The sequence below is a fragment of the Labrus mixtus genome, chromosome 16, assembly GCF_963584025.1.
Source record: "Labrus mixtus chromosome 16, fLabMix1.1, whole genome shotgun sequence".
Taxonomy (NCBI): Eukaryota; Metazoa; Chordata; class Actinopteri; order Labriformes; family Labridae; genus Labrus; species Labrus mixtus.
In genome coordinates, this window is record NC_083627.1 from 22,030,282 (window position 1) to 22,049,864 (window position 19,583).

Below are 19,583 nucleotides of genomic sequence, written 5' to 3' on the forward strand. Positions count from 1 at the left end.
AACTGATGGATTATATGCATATATACTGTATATATCACATGTGAGGACGTGGAGCAGTAAATCCTCAAATCCTTCCTGAGATGTTTGGTACTGTTTGGTACTATTCACCGATGATTGAGGCATTAGAATAGTTACAGAATATTTTTCTGTAAAGGAAGTTAACAAAGACACTGCTCTCTATATTTATAGTATACTGGATTTCTGTTTCCATCCATCCATCCATTCATCCATCCATTCATCCCATCTATCCATCTGCATCTCTTCATTCAACATTTAAGTGTTTATGTAAGAGCCAGACATAGAAATATAAAAGTAAAAGAGGAGTCTTCTGGCATTTGAAAACCACTTCAGAGAACATATTTACTGGCTCAAACAGTGGAGGGCAGCAGCATCACAGTTTCCATAGCGATGGAAGGACTCGAGGTTGAGCCCACTTATAGTAATACAGTTTGTTCTGAGAGCAAACTACAATTGATTTAAAGTTATGACATTTACATTAATTCACATTTTCCATAAACTAACACACTCACATAAGCGTCTGTCATTTTGATAAGTGTTCTTTTATTGAGTCTCCTTTGTTTCTCATGTATCTGCTGGTTTCACAGCCGCAGAGTAAAATACAGGAACACGATGATGAGCTTTGTTAAAAATCTCTCCTCAAGGTCACAGGGGTCAAACTAAGCAGAACGTCCAGAATGCTGTAAGTAGTTTCTTCTTCTGGGGAGATTTGTGCAGCTGAACTCTCAGTTGGAGTTTTGCAATAAGGAGGTTGTTTGGTTTGCGGTGGTTGTGTAACTAAAAACTCTAAATTCTCTGTAGCTTTCCTGCTTCTTGCAGACTGATCCCTTTAGGACTGATCCTTGATCCCTTAATCAAGACTGATCCTTTTATTGGGTTATCCATTGTGTTTATTTTTCAGTCTACCTATTCATCAGAATTAAAGTCTGATGATCTAAGTGCATACTTTGGCTAAGTGCTATTTATTTGCATATACTGTATGTGCAAGGCGCTTTAATCCAGTTGCCTCGACTGGTATTCATAAATATGTTGGAATGATCGTCGTATGTTGAGCGATCTCCAAATACATTATACTTTTATTTTTTTTACTTTTTAAAATATTTTTATACTGTTTTATTTTTTATATTCAGGTCTAATTACAGATTTTTTTTCCTCAACTGTTTATAGGTTCTTGTTTAAATGTCACATATATTTTTTATCCCTGCACAGGTTATGTACATTTCTTGTATAAGTCTATTTTTAATTGCACAGTTTAAGTTTGTTTCATCTAGGGGTATTCTTTAAATCTTTTTTTTGGGTTAATATATATGTATATATATGGCGTTGGTTTTGTGGTTGATTTGTAACATATGTTTCATGTCATGTACGTCTTTGTAACCTGCTACTGGATGCTTTGAATTTCCCTCGGGATCAATAAAGTATCTATTTATCTTATACAGTTCAACATTAACAACAGAGGTCTACATTCATTATTATTTTGGCACTCTGCTCGATCACAGTTTAAACTTTAGTGTGGGGTGATACGCAGGTTCACCCACGCTCTAATGAACGTCATCTCTCAGTGGAAACTACTTCAAAAATTTCCCATCAGTCCACATACTGGTTGACGCATGCTTAAAAAGGTCACATGCTTCTCTTTTCTACTCAGCACTTCAGAGATTAAATTATTGTTTCCCCTCAAAACGCCACTAGAAATGCTGAAAAAGTTTTTGTTTTTTTTAAAGGTTAGTGGGCTTAACTAAAGGCATTTATTATGCTTTAAATAACCTTGTGAATAATTTATCAGTCGAGGGTTTGTTGGCATGTTCACTGAACTGGGTCTAGTGACTTTCCAAGTGTTGCACAGGATGTACAGACCGGCTTTTATTAGAGGTTATGATATCATTTAACTCAGTGTGCTGCAGTTTTAATACGAAGACTTTATCGATCAATCGATGAAGCTTGTGAAGAGTGACTCTAAACACGAGTGCTGTGTAGGTGACAAGAGTTCCAGTGCTTTTTCTGCTTTAAAAGTTATTTGCCATCATAGCTGTGACACCCCTAAAATAAGACGGGGCCAAACGTAAATTACAAAATGTTCTGTCTGACAAAAAATTGGCTTCACTGGAGCTTATTTGAGTATATATTGTTTTTCTTTATAATGTCATCCCAAATTCAGATATTGTTAAATTTTCTGTTTAATTAAAAGGTTTTAATATCTTTTTACAAAGACATTTCAATTGCCAAGACCGGATATATTCAATATGAGTAAATATGTAGCCTGTCATGTGTTTCCACAGCGTCCTCACCTGAAGTGGATGTCGGTCCCCGTGACCTCCTGCAGTCGCTGTTGCAGCACCAAGATCTCAGTGAGGTACCGCTCCTCGGTCTCTGTGGCCTGCTGCTGGTAGTGAGCTCTGAGACGCTCCACTTCCTGTCTGTGACTCTCCTCCAGCTGGAGCTGCTTCTTCTGCTCCTCTGCCTTCAGCCTTTGCACTTCCTGGCTCAGGCTGGTAGATGGTGCAGCAGCACGCTCCTCCAGATCTGGATGGAGAGATACGGGAGGAGAAACGTGATTACATCTTGGCTTAACTGGAGACTGTTCAAAAGCACAATCAATTACATGAAACTGTTCATGCTTGAGGGGAAAACAGATAATTGACAAATGACAGGAGCAAGAAAGAGCTGAACAGAGAGCCAACAACAAAAAATGTCTGCCTCTTTGTTGACAGGTTAGCAGGTACATTTCATTCAGACTTCCATCTTACATCTAGATGAATACATGAATAACAAAAATCAAAGTAAGGGACTTATGTGCTTATACTCTGCCTAACACACACCAGTGAAAGCACAAACTGAAAGGCAGATACATGGAATAATTATTTAACATGGACATACAGTAACATTGGTGCTGTAACACTTAACCATGCACGAGTCCCAGATGCACTGCTCTTAGAGTTTATAGCAAGAAGCTAATTTGCAGCACCTGTCCACAGGAGCCGTTTATAATAAAATTAAAGGCTTCAGGTTTAATAGTAACCTCAAACTCTGAAGCAAATGACAGACACACAAAAAGCATCAGAATATTGCACTTTTGTCCTTTTCCTTTTTTCTCACCTCTCTGATTCAGAGTTCTTACACCAGTGTTTGACCCGTTAGCTTTTCATTAACGTCACATTTACCTTTGCTCGGGCTGCCAAAGCTGGACACTTGCACACGCAGGTCAGAGATCTCCCTCTCACTGCTGCTCTTCAGTTCTTCATAAGCTGTCTGCAGCTTCATCATCTAGAAGACCAACAAGGTTTCTGATCGTTTGCTCAGATACTCAAACAAATGTGTGCTGACTCTGTAGCATTTATACAACATTAAGTATAGTTTATACTGCACATAGTATTAATATACAGCTTCATACATTATATTAACATTGTATTCTATCAGGAAATAATACAGTACAATACATGCTCAGTGATTAACTTCATATTTGGTTTTCTTTCCTGATCAGAAGGTTGTTAGTAAAAAAAAAAAAAGTATTGTGGGAATCATCATGCATTGGTTGGTTGCATGGTTAAAATAAAAGAGCAGGTGAAGATAGAAACAGGATGGCAACATTTTTAAACAGGAAGTTGTTTACACTCCTGTCATTTATTTTTATTTAAATCTCAATGTCTGGGGATTTTTTAAAGACAGTTAATTGTGAGTTTTGATGCACAGCATGGCTCCCAAAGATAAACTTACTTATTTGCTATATGCATTAAAGAACACAATGTATCTATGTGGTTAGCCATGAGAGAGAGTGTGGCAAGAGACGAATGAAAAGAGTACAATCATTCATAAGCTGGATCTTGCCCACTCTTTGGTTTAAAGGAATTATAAAGTCTGTTTCAGGTTAGCAAATAACTAAAACTCTATGGGGGAAAATAAATCATAGGAATGTTCTTCATTTGTAAAAATTCTGAATCTGAAGGTTTTTACTTTGTTTCCATCGGCTCTTAGCAGAGTCTGGAGCTGCGACAGTCGAAGATGTTCCTGCTCAATCCTCTCCCGCACCTGCTGAAGATCTCTGTAGAGCTCTACAGGAGAGAGAAAGCAAGCATTAAAAAAAATGTAGATTATATTCAGGTGATGTCACTGAAGATCATGGGATCTTTTATTTGAATATGTGCTGCTAGGTTTGAATGAACCATTAGATAGTTAATTAGTAGCTAATATCATTTAGAAGCCCTTTGGAGTTGCTACTAGCAAATGAAATATGTGTTAAATTATCTGTAATGACTGTTTTATTTCTACAAGAGACATATGACTTACCCCTGGCCTCCAGTAAAATGGAGGTGGATTCACTAGTTTCTGGTTTTTCCACTGAGGAGGATGGCCGACCCTCAACACTCTCCAAAAACTCTTCACCAAAAATCCTTTGAAAACACTGAACGCAGAACAGACAGAGACGAGAGTTAAATGCTGAGGTCTCTTTGTAGCTCATGTAAACAGATTCATTCAGAAAACTTTGCATACGTATCTCGACTGTTCATGTTCAACAGATTACCTGAATGATGTCACTGCATTCCTCTGACACAGCCTGTAACATATTGTGGTATTTGACATTCGGCTCATCTGAAGAATAAAAGCAGACAACAGGGATGTATTGTAAGAGAGAAATTTGAGTCTTTGTGATGTTCCACACAGCCCGTGACAAACACACAAAAACAAGGATTTCTACAATTTAAAAAAAAACAACTAAATGCACAAAAAGGCAAAAAAAAAAAATGAAGCACACATTAACCCACCCTTGTCGCCATGCTCTTTTAGGTTCTGCAGTTTTAACTGCAGCGAGCTGGTGCGGGCGTCAGTCTCCTCCTGCAGCAGCTCGAGCTGGGCGGCGTGGATCTGAGAGAGGCTGATGCGCTGGGCCTCCATCTGCAGCCTGCACTCGCCCTTTAACACAAGAAGAAGAAGAAAGATCGTCACATTCACATGGTGGGAATTAACCACACGGAGCCAGAGCTTCTTTTTTTTCCCCCCAAATAATAAACTGTTTTGTTGTTTTATTTCTAAAAAATGTCAGGGAATATAACATCAAATGACACAAAGCTTTTTGAACATTTTGGAAAACTTGTAATCAGCCTGATACAGATATCACTTTACAACTCATCATAAATCAAATGATGCAGCGCGGTACATCCATCTGCTTATCCGAGGAGATGCATGATTAAATAACATAATTCCACCTCTCCTATTTTAATGGCAGAGCAGGAGCACTGGCCCTCTCCTCTGTGTTCAGGCTGAGAGCTCTGATATTATCACTTCTGTAACAGGGAACAAAAGGCCAACAGCGAGGCCTCGCGCTCTAATTATGCATTATGCATTAGCACACGTTCATTAGGGTTACGCACAACTCTGAAATTGCTGTTCTGCTACCTCTGATGTTTGTTAAGTGTACTCTCTACATTTTAATAAGGCTGTATTTAAAACGCTTTGTTATGACACAATCTCCCCGTCCGACAACATCTGAGCGCTGTGGTGAAGAGAGCCCTTTTCAAACGCGTCACCTCTCAGATGTAGCTGCTTTAAGCATGCACACGAGATCATTGTGGCCGAACAGCCACACAGCAGCAACACACATACTAACAAGAAACACTTAATTACCTCTATGATGAAAATGACGCAAGTGGATTGAGAATTGTAGCGCTTTATAAAGAGGAAACTACTCAATGAAATAAAAAATAAAAAAAACCTTTAAAAATTAACTTGGCTTTTTCAAGGAAAATTCATACAAGAATTATTCATTTTCTAACAAACAAAAGAAAGGAAGACTTTTCTAGGAAGGTCTTTAACCTGAGTAAGGTCTTTTACCTGCTTTTTTTAAAGTGTCTAGATGCATAACATTTATTATGAATTGCCGCTCTACAAATAAAGATTGATTCATTGATTTTCGGTTCAGCACTTTTTACCTAACTAGAATATTTTTTTAGGTGTGAATTAAGACGCTATTTGAGACTTATAAAGAAAGGGTAGCAAGCCTCGTCTACTTTAGAATAACCACAGACTTTTCAATGAACATATTTTGAATTACTTTAGATTATTAATGCTGTATGAATTGGGGAAAAACCAAAACAGAAGCAGAGTACATAAAAAGATGAACTTCATGCACAATTTAAATTCTGCTCAGAGTGCATATTAACTGAGATTTAGAAGAGTATTTTTTCATATTAAATTGTAACATTTTGCCACAGTAACTTCTGCAGTTCAGTAGTAAAAATGTTCTCTTGTATTGACGGCTGCCTCGGGGTGTTGCTGAGGATCTTTTTATGTTGCAACTGAGAGTGTGACATTATGAGGCTGCTTTGCTTTAAGTGAGAGCTTTCATAATGTTTGACTTGTTGTCAAACCGTCCTCTCTTCATTTCTGTTACACTGCAGCTGTGCTTTGATACCAGTTAGAGGCAGCTCTTACAGTTCACAGTGTTTTACTCCTTTTGTACGTCTGCTGAGAGAACAGTTTAATGCACTGTGTATGTTTTTGTAGATTATTTCTCACTGCTGGACATTAAGCAGCAATGTCCGGGTAATAAAATTGAAACATTTCACTGAACTCAGAGCAGCTTAAGAGGGCTATATTGGTCATTCCTCATTAACATGCACCAAAGCATGACTACATTATATCTATCAGGCTGAACGGTGCGATGTTTAGGATGAGAATACAAAGTTATTCTTGCACTCTACTTTTGAATTTCAGCCGTATGAGCACCTTTTTATTGACCTTTACATCACACAGCATGATGTATCAAAGCATCTACTGACACTGGAAAGCAAAAGGGCAGGATGTGCACTTAAATGACATTTACATGCTCGGTTGTCTCGCCCTCTTCCTCCGCACCCTGACGCCCGGGAGGCTGCACGCGGTGGCCTGCCCCATGTCTGCTCACCTAATAAGAGCGCAAAAAAAAAAGAGAAATGCAGTTTTTATCCCTGACACAAAATGCAGACACATACGATAGTGATTAGCAGAAACACAAAATGCACCATCACTTCCTGAGGGGAGTGGTTAAACATTGAGTAGAGATGTCTGATTTAGTCTTCAGTGGATTTTCTTTAATTAACAAAAATGGACATCATATAGTTTGCTTTTCTCTCTCTTTTTTTTTTACACATATTGGATATTGTTCATTAAGCTACTCTTTCTGCTTTTTTAAGATGTTGGTGATTACGTGCAAATCACAAAACCTGATGAAAAATAAAACCTCCTTTAAGTTTCCATTTAACATAACATGTTGTGACGGTTTTAGTGGCAAGACTTTTAATTTAATTTGTTTGTTTTCTGGAGTGCCAGCCAGGCTGTCCCTGGCAAAAGTTGTTTCGTTTGTACAAAAAACAACAACACCAAAGGATGTAAAAGTATTAAACTAAACCACCTTATAAATAAATGATAAGAATGAAACAGAAACTGCAACACTTCAATAAATCATTCTTGTATTAGGTAACAGAAAACAGAAAAACCCAACAACACAAAAATATATTACCAGCAACTCTGATCAAAACAAAATATTTTCAGTCTTGCACTTAAAATGTCATTCTGCTACCCAAATTTGACTTTAATTTTTTAAGACTTTAAAACACTTCAGAAATCTTGTTCGAGTGCATAACACTTTTGTTTAAAATGTGTGGCTTTCCTTCCAACCCAGGAGGTGACAAAGCATCCTGAGACATGTGAATGAAATGGCTAGACAAACAATGAACATCTCGAGAATCTTTGTCCCGGCGTACATGTAATCGAGACACAGCTTGAAGTGACACAGACGCAGAAGTGACGGTGGTAAAATGGCTCTCTCACCTCAAACCCTTCACTCACTGCAGTATGGACAGAAACTAGAATGTACACATGTCTACAGGTGAATATTTTCTGAGTTTTTTTTTAAATCCAAAAACAACATTAAATTCAATTTGAAGACAAGCAGCATCACATGAAAGCACATTATAAATATTGTACATCTCTCCTTCTATACAGGTAGAAATGAGCAGAATAGTGATGGGAGTCTCGACTCTGCAACAGGCTGTGTCTTTTTTCTCTGCACAAACTTAAAAAAAAACCACATACAGATATTTGCTACACGACAGCCTGCCGGTGCTGCTCAATGCTACCTTTGAGGGAAAGCCTTCAGACACTGAGGCAATTTGCAATCATGACTGTTCATCACTAGAGAGGAAAACAGAACAGTCAGTGCAGAAATGCCTCAGTTGTTTGTTTGTTTTTGCCGATTGCTACTGTGAATGCACTCCATGAATTTAAGATGAAGTTAATAACAACATCAAACATGAGTGCACTCATTTTAACATGACATTCATGCAATCTCAACTAAGCTGTGTTTTTTTAAAGGCACAGTTTTTTTAAAGCCCCTTCTATGACTCAATCAAACATGTCATTTAATCAGACTGTGTGGTGCAGGAGATGATGCGAGCGCCTACCTTTTTGTCGATGTAGTCTCCCTGGTACCCGTCTGTGGAGTCCTCCTTGCCGGCCCTCTCCGGTGAGCATGACATAACCTGGCTCTGCGTCTGAGGCTGCATCTCCGGCTCTGCAGCACTTGTAGCTCTCTCTTCCTCCTCCGCCACCTCCTCCTCCTCCTCCCTTTGTGTTCCTTCTTCTCTGCAGTCTGCCAGAGCGCTGCCCGCTTTGCGCTCCTGTTTCGACCTCTGCCTTCTCCTGCGCCTGCTTGACCCTGAGGCGGTGGACTTTTGCGGCGAGGATTGCCCTTCAACAGGTCCCTCCCCTGTGGATTGAGTTGTTGTTGTTGCCGCTGCTATGGACGGAGTCTGCGAAAGCCTCTGGAGCTCCAGGCTCTCCTGGATGCCGTCTCTCTCTGACTCCGCTGCCTGTAAGAGGGATTGAAGAGTCTTTATCTCCTCTTGGAAAGATTGAATCTGAAGTTGATGATCCCCAAAAGAGCAAACCGGCTCGACGGCTTGCTCATCTTGCTGGACCTTTCTCTGGGCATCCTGCCTCCTCGTCTTCCCTCTCATAATCTTCTGCTCCTTTTCGAGCTCATTCCTTAGGCTTTTATTTTTGGCGCTGACCTCTGCGCTTTCAGCTCTCAATTTCGTCCGCTCTTCTTCAAGCTGTTCCACTCTTCTTTCAGTAAACATCAGTTTTTCTGTAACTTCAGAAAGCCTCCCAGCCAAGCTCTCCTTCTCACCCAAAGTAACATTAAGCTTCTCCATCAGCTCCGTGGTATCTTTTTCTTCGATTGCGGATTGTTCAAAACCGTCTGAATTCCCGTCCCCTGTTCTGCCGTCTTTGCTGCTCTCCTCCAGCTCCTGAATCTGTGAATGAAAGCTGGCAATTCTAACCTCGAACTCCAGTGTCTGCCTCAGCATCCGCTCTTCAAGCTGCGTCTTTGCCTCGACGAGACAAGTGTACTCCTCCTTCAGCTCCTGATAGTTAACCTCAAAATTCTTCTCTGCAAAAGAGAAAGTGGTCCTCTGCTTTTCTATTTCATCACCGAGCTTGGCCACTTGTTGCTGCGTTTGATTGATGTCTGCCGTAAGCATCTCAATCTGCAACACTTTTGAGTCCAGCTCTTCTCTCAAAGTGTCATTAGACTCCTTCAACGCCTCCTTTTCCAATTCCCAACTTTGTTCTTTCTCTTTCGAGTCCTTTTCAAGCTCCTCTTTCTTTTTCAGTAACGTCTGAATTTCTCTTTCCATTCGACCTCGAGCTTCCTCTCCCTTTCTCAGCTCCTCGAGCTCCACCTGAAGCTCCTGAAGCTGCTGGACCAGCTCGTCAGCTTTGGAGCTGTGCAACGCGAGCTTCAGATCCTCTTTTAGTCCGTTTATTTGGTGCAAAAGCTCGTCTCGCTCCGTGGCAGAACTTGCACTCTCCCTTTGTAACAAATGCATTTGCTCATTGTAACTAACACGCAGCTTTTCCAGCGCCCTCTCCTGTTTGATAGCAGCTTTGTTGACGAGGTTTTCTGTGTTCTGGAAATGCTCCCTTTGCAGTTCCTCCCGCAGAGTGGTGAGCTCTTCCTCGTGGCTGAACAGAAGCTTCGTCCTGAGTCGTTCCAGCTCTGCTTCCTGCGACTCGGCCATGCGATCGAGCACGGCGTCCTTCTCCCTCTCCAGCATCTCCAGCTTGATCTTGTAGTTGGTTATTTCCGACTCGTGTTTTGCTTCCGCCTCCTGCGCCGCTTCCTGGGCGTCCCACAGCTCCCTTTTTAGATTGTCGATAGTCTCCTGAAGGCGCTGCAGTTCACCCTTTTGGCTTTCCTGAGAGATAAGACCGTGGGAGACCTGCTCCACTTTGTCTTTGGCAGAACGGAGATCCTGAAGAAGGTTCTCCACCTCGGCTTGAAGGCTGACCTTCTCTTGGGCGACTTGGCTGAGCTCGTGTCTGGTTTTATCATGCTTTGTTTTGGATTGCTTTAACGTGTCTTGAAGCTCTTTAATCCTTGCGTTGAGACGTCCCACCTCCTCGGCACTGACTTTGGAGCTTTGAGAAAGCTGCTGTGCTTTCAGAGCCTCCAGCTCGGTGCGGTGTCGCTCGGTCATTTGCTCCTTTTCCGCCGCGTGCCGCAAATTAAGCTCCTTCTTCATGTGGACGATTTGCTCTCCGTACATCTCGTCCAGCTCCGCCCTGAGAAGTTCCAGCTTCCTTTCGGTCTCTTCCTGCATCTTTTCGCCCTCGGACAGACTGCCCTGGTGACAACGCTTCTGCAGGTCTTCTACTGTGCCCATGAGCTGCATGATTTCAGTAGATGACATTCGCTCTTTCTGTCTGGAGGCTGCGAGCTCGTCCTTACAGCTTTCAAACTCTGTCCGCTCTCTCTCCAACTCCAATTTCAAACTTTCGATTTCACTTCTACAGCTTCGTAAGTCGGACCGTGTTCCCTCCAACTCATCCGTACATCTTTTATGTTCTGATTCTTTTGCAGACATTTGCTCTTGGAAGTCAAACAGGTGTTTTGCTGAGGAATCCAGCTCATCCTTGAGCTGAGCGAGAGAGCAGTCACGTTCTGAAATCACCCTCTCTTTCTCCGCTATGGTCAGATCTTTCTCATCCGACTGGTGTCTCACACTCTCATCCGCAGTCCGTCCAAAACGAGCGACCTCTTCTCTGAGCAGGGTGACTGACAGCTCGTGTTCTTCGATTACTGAGGTTTGCTTTAAAATGAGCTCGTTCCTCTCTTCCAGTGTGCGTGCAAAAGACTCCTCCGCTGTTCTGAAGTCTGCCAGCGTCTGCTCCAGACTCAAAATAACAGTTTTTTGTTCATCAATAAGCAGATCCTTTTCATCTATTCTCAGTGTGAGCGATTCTTCTGATCTTCTTCCTGACTACAAACAGAAAAACAACTATTAGAAAAACAGGGGTAACAATGAGAACACACTGAAGTGTGTAGCCATTCAAGGCTTCTTCTTACCATCTCCATCTCCCTGAGCTCGCGCTGGAGCTGGCTGATGTGCTCCAGCTGTTCACTGCTCCGGTCCTGCTGCTCCTTGACCTCCATGTTCATCTCCTCCAGCTGCTGTTGGTACTGAACGAGCTGCTGCCGGGACTGCAGGAGGTCCGCTGCAGTGCTGCTATGGCTCGTGTTCCTTAGCGTCTCCCCCGCCTGCAGCTGTGATTTATTTCCCACACACAATTTTAATTTCTAATTAATTTCATGAATAGCAAGAATTAAAGCTAATTAGTAAGATTTTAAAGGCATGTAGTGTAGGATTGAATAGCTAACATGAGATCAGAACACCTTGTTAAGACTTCCCCACCTGCTGAAACTGAATTTGAAGTTTCTGGCTTTGCTCAGTCAGCTCAAGGAACTCTTTCATGATCTCGTCTTTCTCTTCTCGAGCCTGCTGGAGGTTGGATGTGAGCTGGGTGATGATCCCGTCGCGCTGCTTCAGAGCAGCCTCGAAGTCCTGCAGCTGTGAGAGGGAAATGTCAAAAAGTTCAACTATTTGACAGACAGCTTTAAAACAGAGACAAGACACGGGGGGCAGAATGATTTTCTAAACCAGAGATTTAAAAACTGAATTATAACTGTGATGCTGGTTGTAGTGTTAAAAAGATGACATGTTGCTGGTCGTTAAGGATGGAGGAACAAATTACTAACCAACTACTTATACCACCTCATAATGTGAAAATTATGAGGTGAAAAAATTGAAAATTGTCATTGAATCCGCAAGTCTATTTTTTTGGGTTAAAAAAAAAATTGTTAGACAGTGGATAGAGAAACTGGGGAGACAGAACGGGGAATGACATGTGCGAAAAGGAGCCACAGGTCAGACTCAAAGTTGGAGGACTAAAGCCACCGTACATGGGGCCTAACCAAAGGCCATCTGTGCCCCCTCATTTATGATTTAAAATCCATGAAAGAGAACGAGTAAGTATCTTTGCAATCCATGAGGGAGAAATCAGAAAAAACGTTTTTTTGTACTTAAACAATAATGACAGGTGAAGTTAAATTTTTTTTTTTTTTTTTTTTAAAGTAGTATTTTCAGTGTATGGTTTCAACACAATAAAACACAACAAGAAATATTTTCTCATAATACTGGACCACTGTTCATGAGCAGACGGAAGCAGGGAGAAGAAAACTTATAATACCTGCCCCTTTCCTAATAACACAAGATACTGTTTAACAGAATAAGATGGCTAACCTGTTGTTTTCTCTTTCTATAGAAGAAGATGATGAAGAGGAAGAAGAGGCAGCTGAAAGTGTGCAGTACCAGAGTCCTAAACAAAAGTCCCTTTAAGGTGTATGGTATGATTAGGTATCATATAGAATCGTATATTTAAGCATCGATCGTATTGTTTAGTATCCTTTAGTATCGTTTAGTATCGATCGTATCATATGCTAAGGAAAAGGAAAAGAAGAAGACATGCTCAAACACCCGCTGCTGTCCGACTTCACCAAAGTAATGAAACGTTTACCTGTTGTACTCCGTCTTTGCCGAAAGCAGCCCGGATTTCTTCCAGCTCTCGACTCAGCTCCTCCACGGCCAGGCTCTTGGCAGCGAGTGCATCCTCCATATCCTGCTTCCTTACTCCCTTTGTCACCTGGTGCAGAGCCTCCACCTCCTCCTGAGCAGGAACATGAGAGCATTAACAGTGTTTCAGTGAAGCCATGGAGATAAGGGTTAAGGAAGACATTAGCTATATGTCATTAAGAGAACAAAGCAGTTAGTAACAAGAGCCAGGAGCCGCATGAAATGTGTAAAAAGATATCAAACAAGTTATTAATCATAAAGTAACAAGTTATAAAAGATAACAAAGCAGTTTGATTAAAGTATGTTAATTCAAGGGGGAATTCGACTGTTAAAGAAAACAAGGAAAGGTCAAGTTTACTCAAAGTTAAGTCAGTTCTTAGACAAAAAAAAGCTGAACAATTTCTCTGTTTACAGGTTTCCTGAACATTTTTTGATTGCTGACATGAGTTAGATCTGGTTTTGTTTGTTTCAAAGTATGTTAAGGCACACCAAATAAAAATAAGATAGGAAGATAATTAGAAAGAGAATTGTAATTTGTGAAACACACAATACAACTGTTCCTTTACCTCTCTATCATTATATCTTTGTTCTTTATTGAACATTATTCAAAGATTGCTCTACTTTTTCTCTCGCTTTCCAACAACTGCAATATTGTTGAAAGCTGAATGGAAAATAATTAGCTTGTTTTGGATTGCTTTGACGTATCTTGAAGCTCTTTAATCCTGAAGACTTTTGTAAATCAGTGTACTTCTTGTGATGAAAGATACAACAGAAAACTCAAAGTACTCTGATTTTTTGAAATTTTCAAAATCCAAAACAAAAAACGCCAACCAGAATTTACATTTTTAGACACTTCAAATCCATTATTACCCCTTTACCTTTTCTGAAGATTATTTCCTTTTTAATGTCACCTCGCATAAATGAGGAATTATAAATATTACAGCATGAATTTGTTATTTTAGACATTATGTCACTGTAAGTCAAGCAGCAGTCTTCATGTCGCTTCAACCCTGTCTGCCTGATCAGCACCTCCACTGTTTGAAACTATCACCTCAGTGAATCTAAAAGGGAGCAGCCTCTACACCGCCTGTCCTGACTCTCCCACAATCCTCTCTGCCCTCTCACGTCTTTTGTGTCCCTCCCCCTCTCTTCCTCAAGATCCCTGTCAGCTTTCAGAGATAATTGACACCTCAAAAATGTCAAAAAAGCTCAGGTCATACTAAGCTCCTCTGCAACCTGTGCTTTCAAAATGCTCATTTATAACCTCACAGGGTTTCCTTGTTGTTTTTTGCCACAGAAAACATTAACATCCTTACATGGTGAAAGTCGGTATATAGTAGAGTAAGCACAGAAATAAACAAGCTTGGTTAGTGGGTTACAGGAAATCTTGCACAAGACTTAAGTATTAGCAAGTAGAGAGTTACATCCAGCAGCCAGTAGTGCTTTACCAGCAGAGCCAAAAGCAGAGCCCAAAGAGCCGGCTTGATCGGATTACTGTACCCAGATAAAATCCTTAGGAGACATCATTAGGCTGTCTGTCATCATCTCATCATGGCACCCATTTACCTGGTAATTAACAAGGCCATCAGTGAAGCGGTATGATACGGGAATCATGGCGGAAAAGCTTACACGCTAAAGTCTGGCTACTTGCATGTTTAATACATAATCGACAAAAGTTCCTGAAGTTAGTTTTATTTTGGGATGAAATCAAATGTAATATTGCTGACTGGTCTAGAATAGAAACATAGAAGCTGAAAATGTGCAATAATGTTGGATTATAAGAAGCAAGATGGCCTTTAATTGGATGATGACTATAGAGAGTCCTTTATCACAAGGGCAGGACGCAGATTGAGAGCAAACAAAAAACATTAATGATGATCAACTTTTGAAAAAAAGGGCACCTGTGACTGTGCACATGAGCATCAAACAAAACTTTTCTGAATCCAGAAAAAAATCTACAAAATCCTCTTTTTGAAGTTTATCATTGAACAGTCCAATAAGATTCTCTAAAGCAGGCTGTAAGCCTCAGGCGGGTCCATAAACTCCTTATATTACTCTACCACACACCATCAGCCTCACTTAGAGAACCTGTAAGATGCATTTGGGTAAATTTGTGCATTATGAAACCAATTATTTTGGAGTTAGCATAAAATTAAAAAAAATAAAGATAAAATAATTTAATAATAATTTAATTTTAGGTCATCTCACCTCGGAGGAACAATCCTCAGCAGTTGTGGACATTTCACTCTCCGGCTGTAAGAGTGGAGATCAAAACAATTCATCAATGAAGAATGGACAGATGTGATTTAATGTTACACAAGCAGAGATTTAAGAAAACATCAATACACTTCATTATCCCTCAAAGAGATTTAGTTCTCACCTCTGCACCAAACAGCCGTTCACACGGCAACAACATTGACAACAAATAAACAGTTAAATACAATAAAACACAGTTATGTGTAGCTGCACTTACAGCACTTTGTGTCAACTTGTATTAACCTATAAAAAGGCTCCCAACAGTACATAGGCTACTATTGATCCCAGCTTCAGAACCTTTCTGGTCTTTAGTCACTCTTTAATGCTCATATGTCCTATCATCATTACTGTTGGGGAAAAAAATGCCTGCCTTATGTCCTATTTCAGTTCCCACTCAGAATTCAAAAATGGGTCTAACCTACTTCTGCCACAAAGCGTCTTTTTTCACTCCCACATAACTAATGACCGCCATTATCCCGATCTATTTTTGTGTTAAAAAATGCACAGGGGCCAGCGCAGGAGAGAAATGACACGTCTTGCTTTAATAGTTTGCATTACGTCACTTCAAAGTGTTCACAACTCCTCAAACAAAGAAGAATGTCTGCATGACTGTTGTTGTCTAAGATGCAACCGTGAGTCAACACTTTTTGTATTTGAGGATAATCTCTTTCAAAAGCCCGGGTTAGACTTCAGAATGGAAAACTTTGACGCTGTTGTGTTTCCACGGCAACATCTTCCTGCTAACGGAGAGAGAGGGGCGTCACAATGAGTCGTCGGGAGGAGAAATGAGCCCCAGGACGAGTCAGTCTTGATAAGACAGAAAATAATTGTGAGACTAAACATGCTGGTTTTATTTAATAATTAATCATAATAGTAATTATTTACATTAACTGTGATGTCTCTAAACAGTCACGACTTTCATTTGTCCGTGATGCGCAGCGGCTCTCATCCTTGCAGCAGGAGAATACAGCGAGTCTCTTTACCTTCTGTTACAGAGGATGTGCCTCGCAACCAAAGGAATAAAAAAACAAAAAATAAAAAAAACACCCTGCAGTGCAACATTCAAACAGCCAATCAACCCTAAAATCTGCTAAATAAGTGCTGCAAGGCTACAGGAGTTGTTCAAGCACAGCTACGCACTCCAACCTGTTTTAAGAGGCAATTGTCTGTTGCCAAGGCAACCTGTAGTTTTGTGGGCATGTGCTTCATCAAATGATCAGTGGGTTCATGGGGAAAAAGTGGCTGCGTAGTGTTAATAAAAAGAGAGGGAGAGGGCTTGAACAATGAAGAAGAAAAAAAAGAGTGCAAGGGTGCTCAGGTGTCTGCATGTCTTTAAACAGTTTGAGATGGTTTCCTAAAGAGGTGGCTAAATATTTATTCATAAGAACGATTATTGAGACAGTGCAGTGTTTTTGCTCCAACATTTCCATGTACCTTTAATGTAGGAGTGCATTGCATGTTTTTAAGGTCATGTGTCAGAAAGTAGACAACATATGAAAATATCTTAAAAAAAACATATTTCATTTTAAAACAGGACTGACCATTGTTTAATGGAAGTTAGTGACGTTAGCAGGGACAGTGGTTGAGTTTGCAAAAATATAAATAAATGAAAATATTGCACAAACATTGTTTCTTTTAAAAAGCATCACTGATAAAGACATGTATGTTCCAGTGAGTAATAATGCATTGCAAGAATACCATTTGAAGTTAAACCAATCACGCAGCAAAACCAAAAACCTTCAGAACTATGGATTGTTTTAAATTCAAATTCAACACAAGGACAGAGTGTTTCCTCTGAAAATTAAGAAGGACCCTAAAGGCAGCACTGCACCAGATTATAAAACCAAAGCCTTCCCTGCTGGTGTCTTGAAACACAGCACAGGATTTTATCAGATCATCAAAAATGAATGTTTTGTTAAATGGTTAGCTTCTTAGTTCTTCTCACCCATTTATTCACTTTTCCTGTGATTGTTTCTCATATAAAGAATAAACAAGCAAAATATCTAAAAGAAATTTTAAATCATGCCGACTACAGCAGATGACTCGTCAGTCAGTAAGTTCAAACTTTACTCTGGGAAAACAAAGTCAAAGATACATTTTCTTTCTACCAAAAATGAAAGAGTCCAGCTGACCAAACCTCCTTAAAACTAAAATCATCCCTTTGAATTAAAGTCATGTGCTTGTCAGTCTAAATTTGAGCATCTATTATTGACCATTTTCACATTTCTTGGTTTGGATATTTCAAAATGTATGCTCAGGCTATTTGGCGCTCTGAGTATCATCACAACAGTACAACTGCAGGAGAACCACTGCAATTGGTCAGAGCACTAAGAGGGGGGTGGGGGAGGAGGGGAGGTGGTGCGTCACCGCAGAGGGAGTTTGTTTTGGCCTGAGAGACTGGTGCTACATCTGTCGAAAAAATTAAATATTTAGTGATTAACCTCATTTGGAGATGAGATGATTTAAGTGCAACAGATGCCTTATTTGTACCATTTATACAAAGCAACACAAGGTTCAGGTTGAAGTCTTCCTTATACATAAGAACTAAAAAAAAAAAATACATATATTTAGTGTATAGAATAACAGCACAGTTACTAACAGCTACAATACTCTGTTATGAGTAAGTATAAGCACCTACCTCTATGGTGTAGGTCTGGTCATGCTTGACAGTCTCTCCGCTCCGCAGCGTCCGGGCGAAAGTAAATTCTGTAGTGGGCGGGTCTGTATTCCCTTCTTGTGCTCCATCTAGTCTTCCACCTGAGACCTCCTCCCCTGCCTCAGACTGATCCGGCTCGACCTCCACCCTCCCCTGTGAATCTCCCTCCGAGTCCTCTGCTGGCTTCTTTTTCTTCTTCTTCTTCTGTTTCTTTTGGGAGTCCGCATGAGCTTTCCTCTGGCGGTACTCAGCCAGCTGTGGAGGAGAGAAGAAGAAGGAAAACAAAGGCAGTGTTAAAGATCAAATCTGCACTCTCTGTTTCACTGATTTTAAAAAAAACAAACAACAGCAGCAGCAAACATTTCAGCAGACTTATCGTTGTTGTTCTGGTCAAGGTTTCCAGCTGTAGCGTCCACTCAGATCTTTGTTTGTGTAACCCTAATTCTTAGATTTAAGAGCAAGAACCACCTGCTATATTCTATCATGCAACTACAACACCTCAACTAGCACAAAAAAAAAAAAAAAAAGCATGAACCTACGTTGAGTTGACACAAATTGGCAAAACTCAAACGAAACATCCTGTGTTTCCAAACGGTCTCTCCCTGCTCGGAGTGCGTCCTCCCTACCGGTGACCCAGCAAACGCGTCTTGCTGTGTAAGGTGCTAATCCAGACTAAAGGGATTACATTGTCAAACTATGTCAATGATCTGTCAAATAGCCAATAACAGCTTTGTTTCCGTTTCTTTGCTTCATTCAGCACAAAAGCGTCATGTCGTCTTTTGTTGTTTTTTTGATGTTTCAAATTGTTAATATTTTAAGTCATGATAAAACTTCCTCTGGGTAAAACAACCAATCATCTGTTTACATCTGTTTAATGAAACATTTTCTCTTGCTTATTTAAAATGAATATTTGGGACTTTAGAAACTTTATACAAGTCTTATCTTCACAACAGCATCGTCACACACGTAGTAGAAGTACAAATAGATTTCCAAGTACTGATTCTCAATTACTCCCTAACCGTAATCCTTTTTTAACATTACGCAATAACACAAACTGCACCGTCTTGATAGTAAGTACAACTGATAATGCATTATGTATGAGCAACCACTGACAGCAACGTGACCGCAGAGTCAGCTGACCCCGGGCAGACAGGCGACAGAGGCTACAGGTGTCACACCGCAGCTGTTGCATGGATTGCTGTAGATGTAGACGGACTGTTGCCAAGGATACCATGCTAATGCCTGCTTCCCTGTGTCATGGAAAAGCACATGTAACCTCCATGACACAGATCATAACCCTATAGACGCACATTTACACATGATTGTTTGGAATAGGTACTGGTTAAGAGAGGCTGTTCTGTTCTGTGCGGTTTTTTTTAAATCATGTGATGAAGCTCACTAACAGGTAATCCTTTTTGCTTTTGTGTTATGCTGCCTTCATTCACATCGGAGACTTTCAAGGTGAATTTGTTTTGCTTTAATCGTGTTGTTATGACACCAATAACACCAATCATTACGCAGCGATATATTTAGTTAGGATACATTTTCATATTTATCATAACAAGGACATTTTCTCATTGAAACAATGTTGGTTCCTGTGAACTTGTACTTGGGAAAATTGGTTTGATACATGGAGGAACAAGGTAACTGGAAGGTCTTATTATCATCTATAACCCCCGATAAATTAGTCCTTCAATACATCC

General features: G+C 40.3%; 1 protein-coding gene across 7 annotated transcripts in view; it reads right to left on the reverse strand.

Moving 5' to 3' along the window:
- The window catches only part of akap9 (A kinase (PRKA) anchor protein 9), a 67,729-nt gene that overhangs the window by 39,619 nt on the left and 8,527 nt on the right, over window positions 1-19,583 (reverse strand). For 5 of the 7 annotated variants that reach the window (XM_061060024.1, XM_061060026.1, XM_061060029.1 and 2 more), the window contains exons 2-15: window positions 17,863-18,135; window positions 15,177-15,221; window positions 14,469-14,534; window positions 12,913-13,062; window positions 11,751-11,906; window positions 11,405-11,602; window positions 8,454-11,318; window positions 6,836-6,916; window positions 4,779-4,926; window positions 4,538-4,605; window positions 4,303-4,417; window positions 3,970-4,067; window positions 3,180-3,282; window positions 2,307-2,541 (exon numbers count right to left, since the gene is read on the reverse strand). In XM_061060024.1, coding sequence (XP_060916007.1) covers window positions 2,307-2,541; window positions 3,180-3,282; window positions 3,970-4,067; window positions 4,303-4,417; window positions 4,538-4,605; window positions 4,779-4,926; window positions 6,836-6,916; window positions 8,454-11,318; window positions 11,405-11,602; window positions 11,751-11,906; window positions 12,913-13,062; window positions 14,469-14,534; window positions 15,177-15,221; window positions 17,863-18,135 — 4,601 coding nt within the window. The remainder of the gene's footprint in view (window positions 1-2,306; window positions 2,542-3,179; window positions 3,283-3,969; window positions 4,068-4,302; window positions 4,418-4,537; window positions 4,606-4,778; window positions 4,927-6,835; window positions 6,917-8,453; window positions 11,319-11,404; window positions 11,603-11,750; window positions 11,907-12,912; window positions 13,063-14,468; window positions 14,535-15,176; window positions 15,222-17,862; window positions 18,136-19,583) is intronic. The other 2 variants (XM_061060027.1, XM_061060028.1) reach the window with 2 other exon arrangements.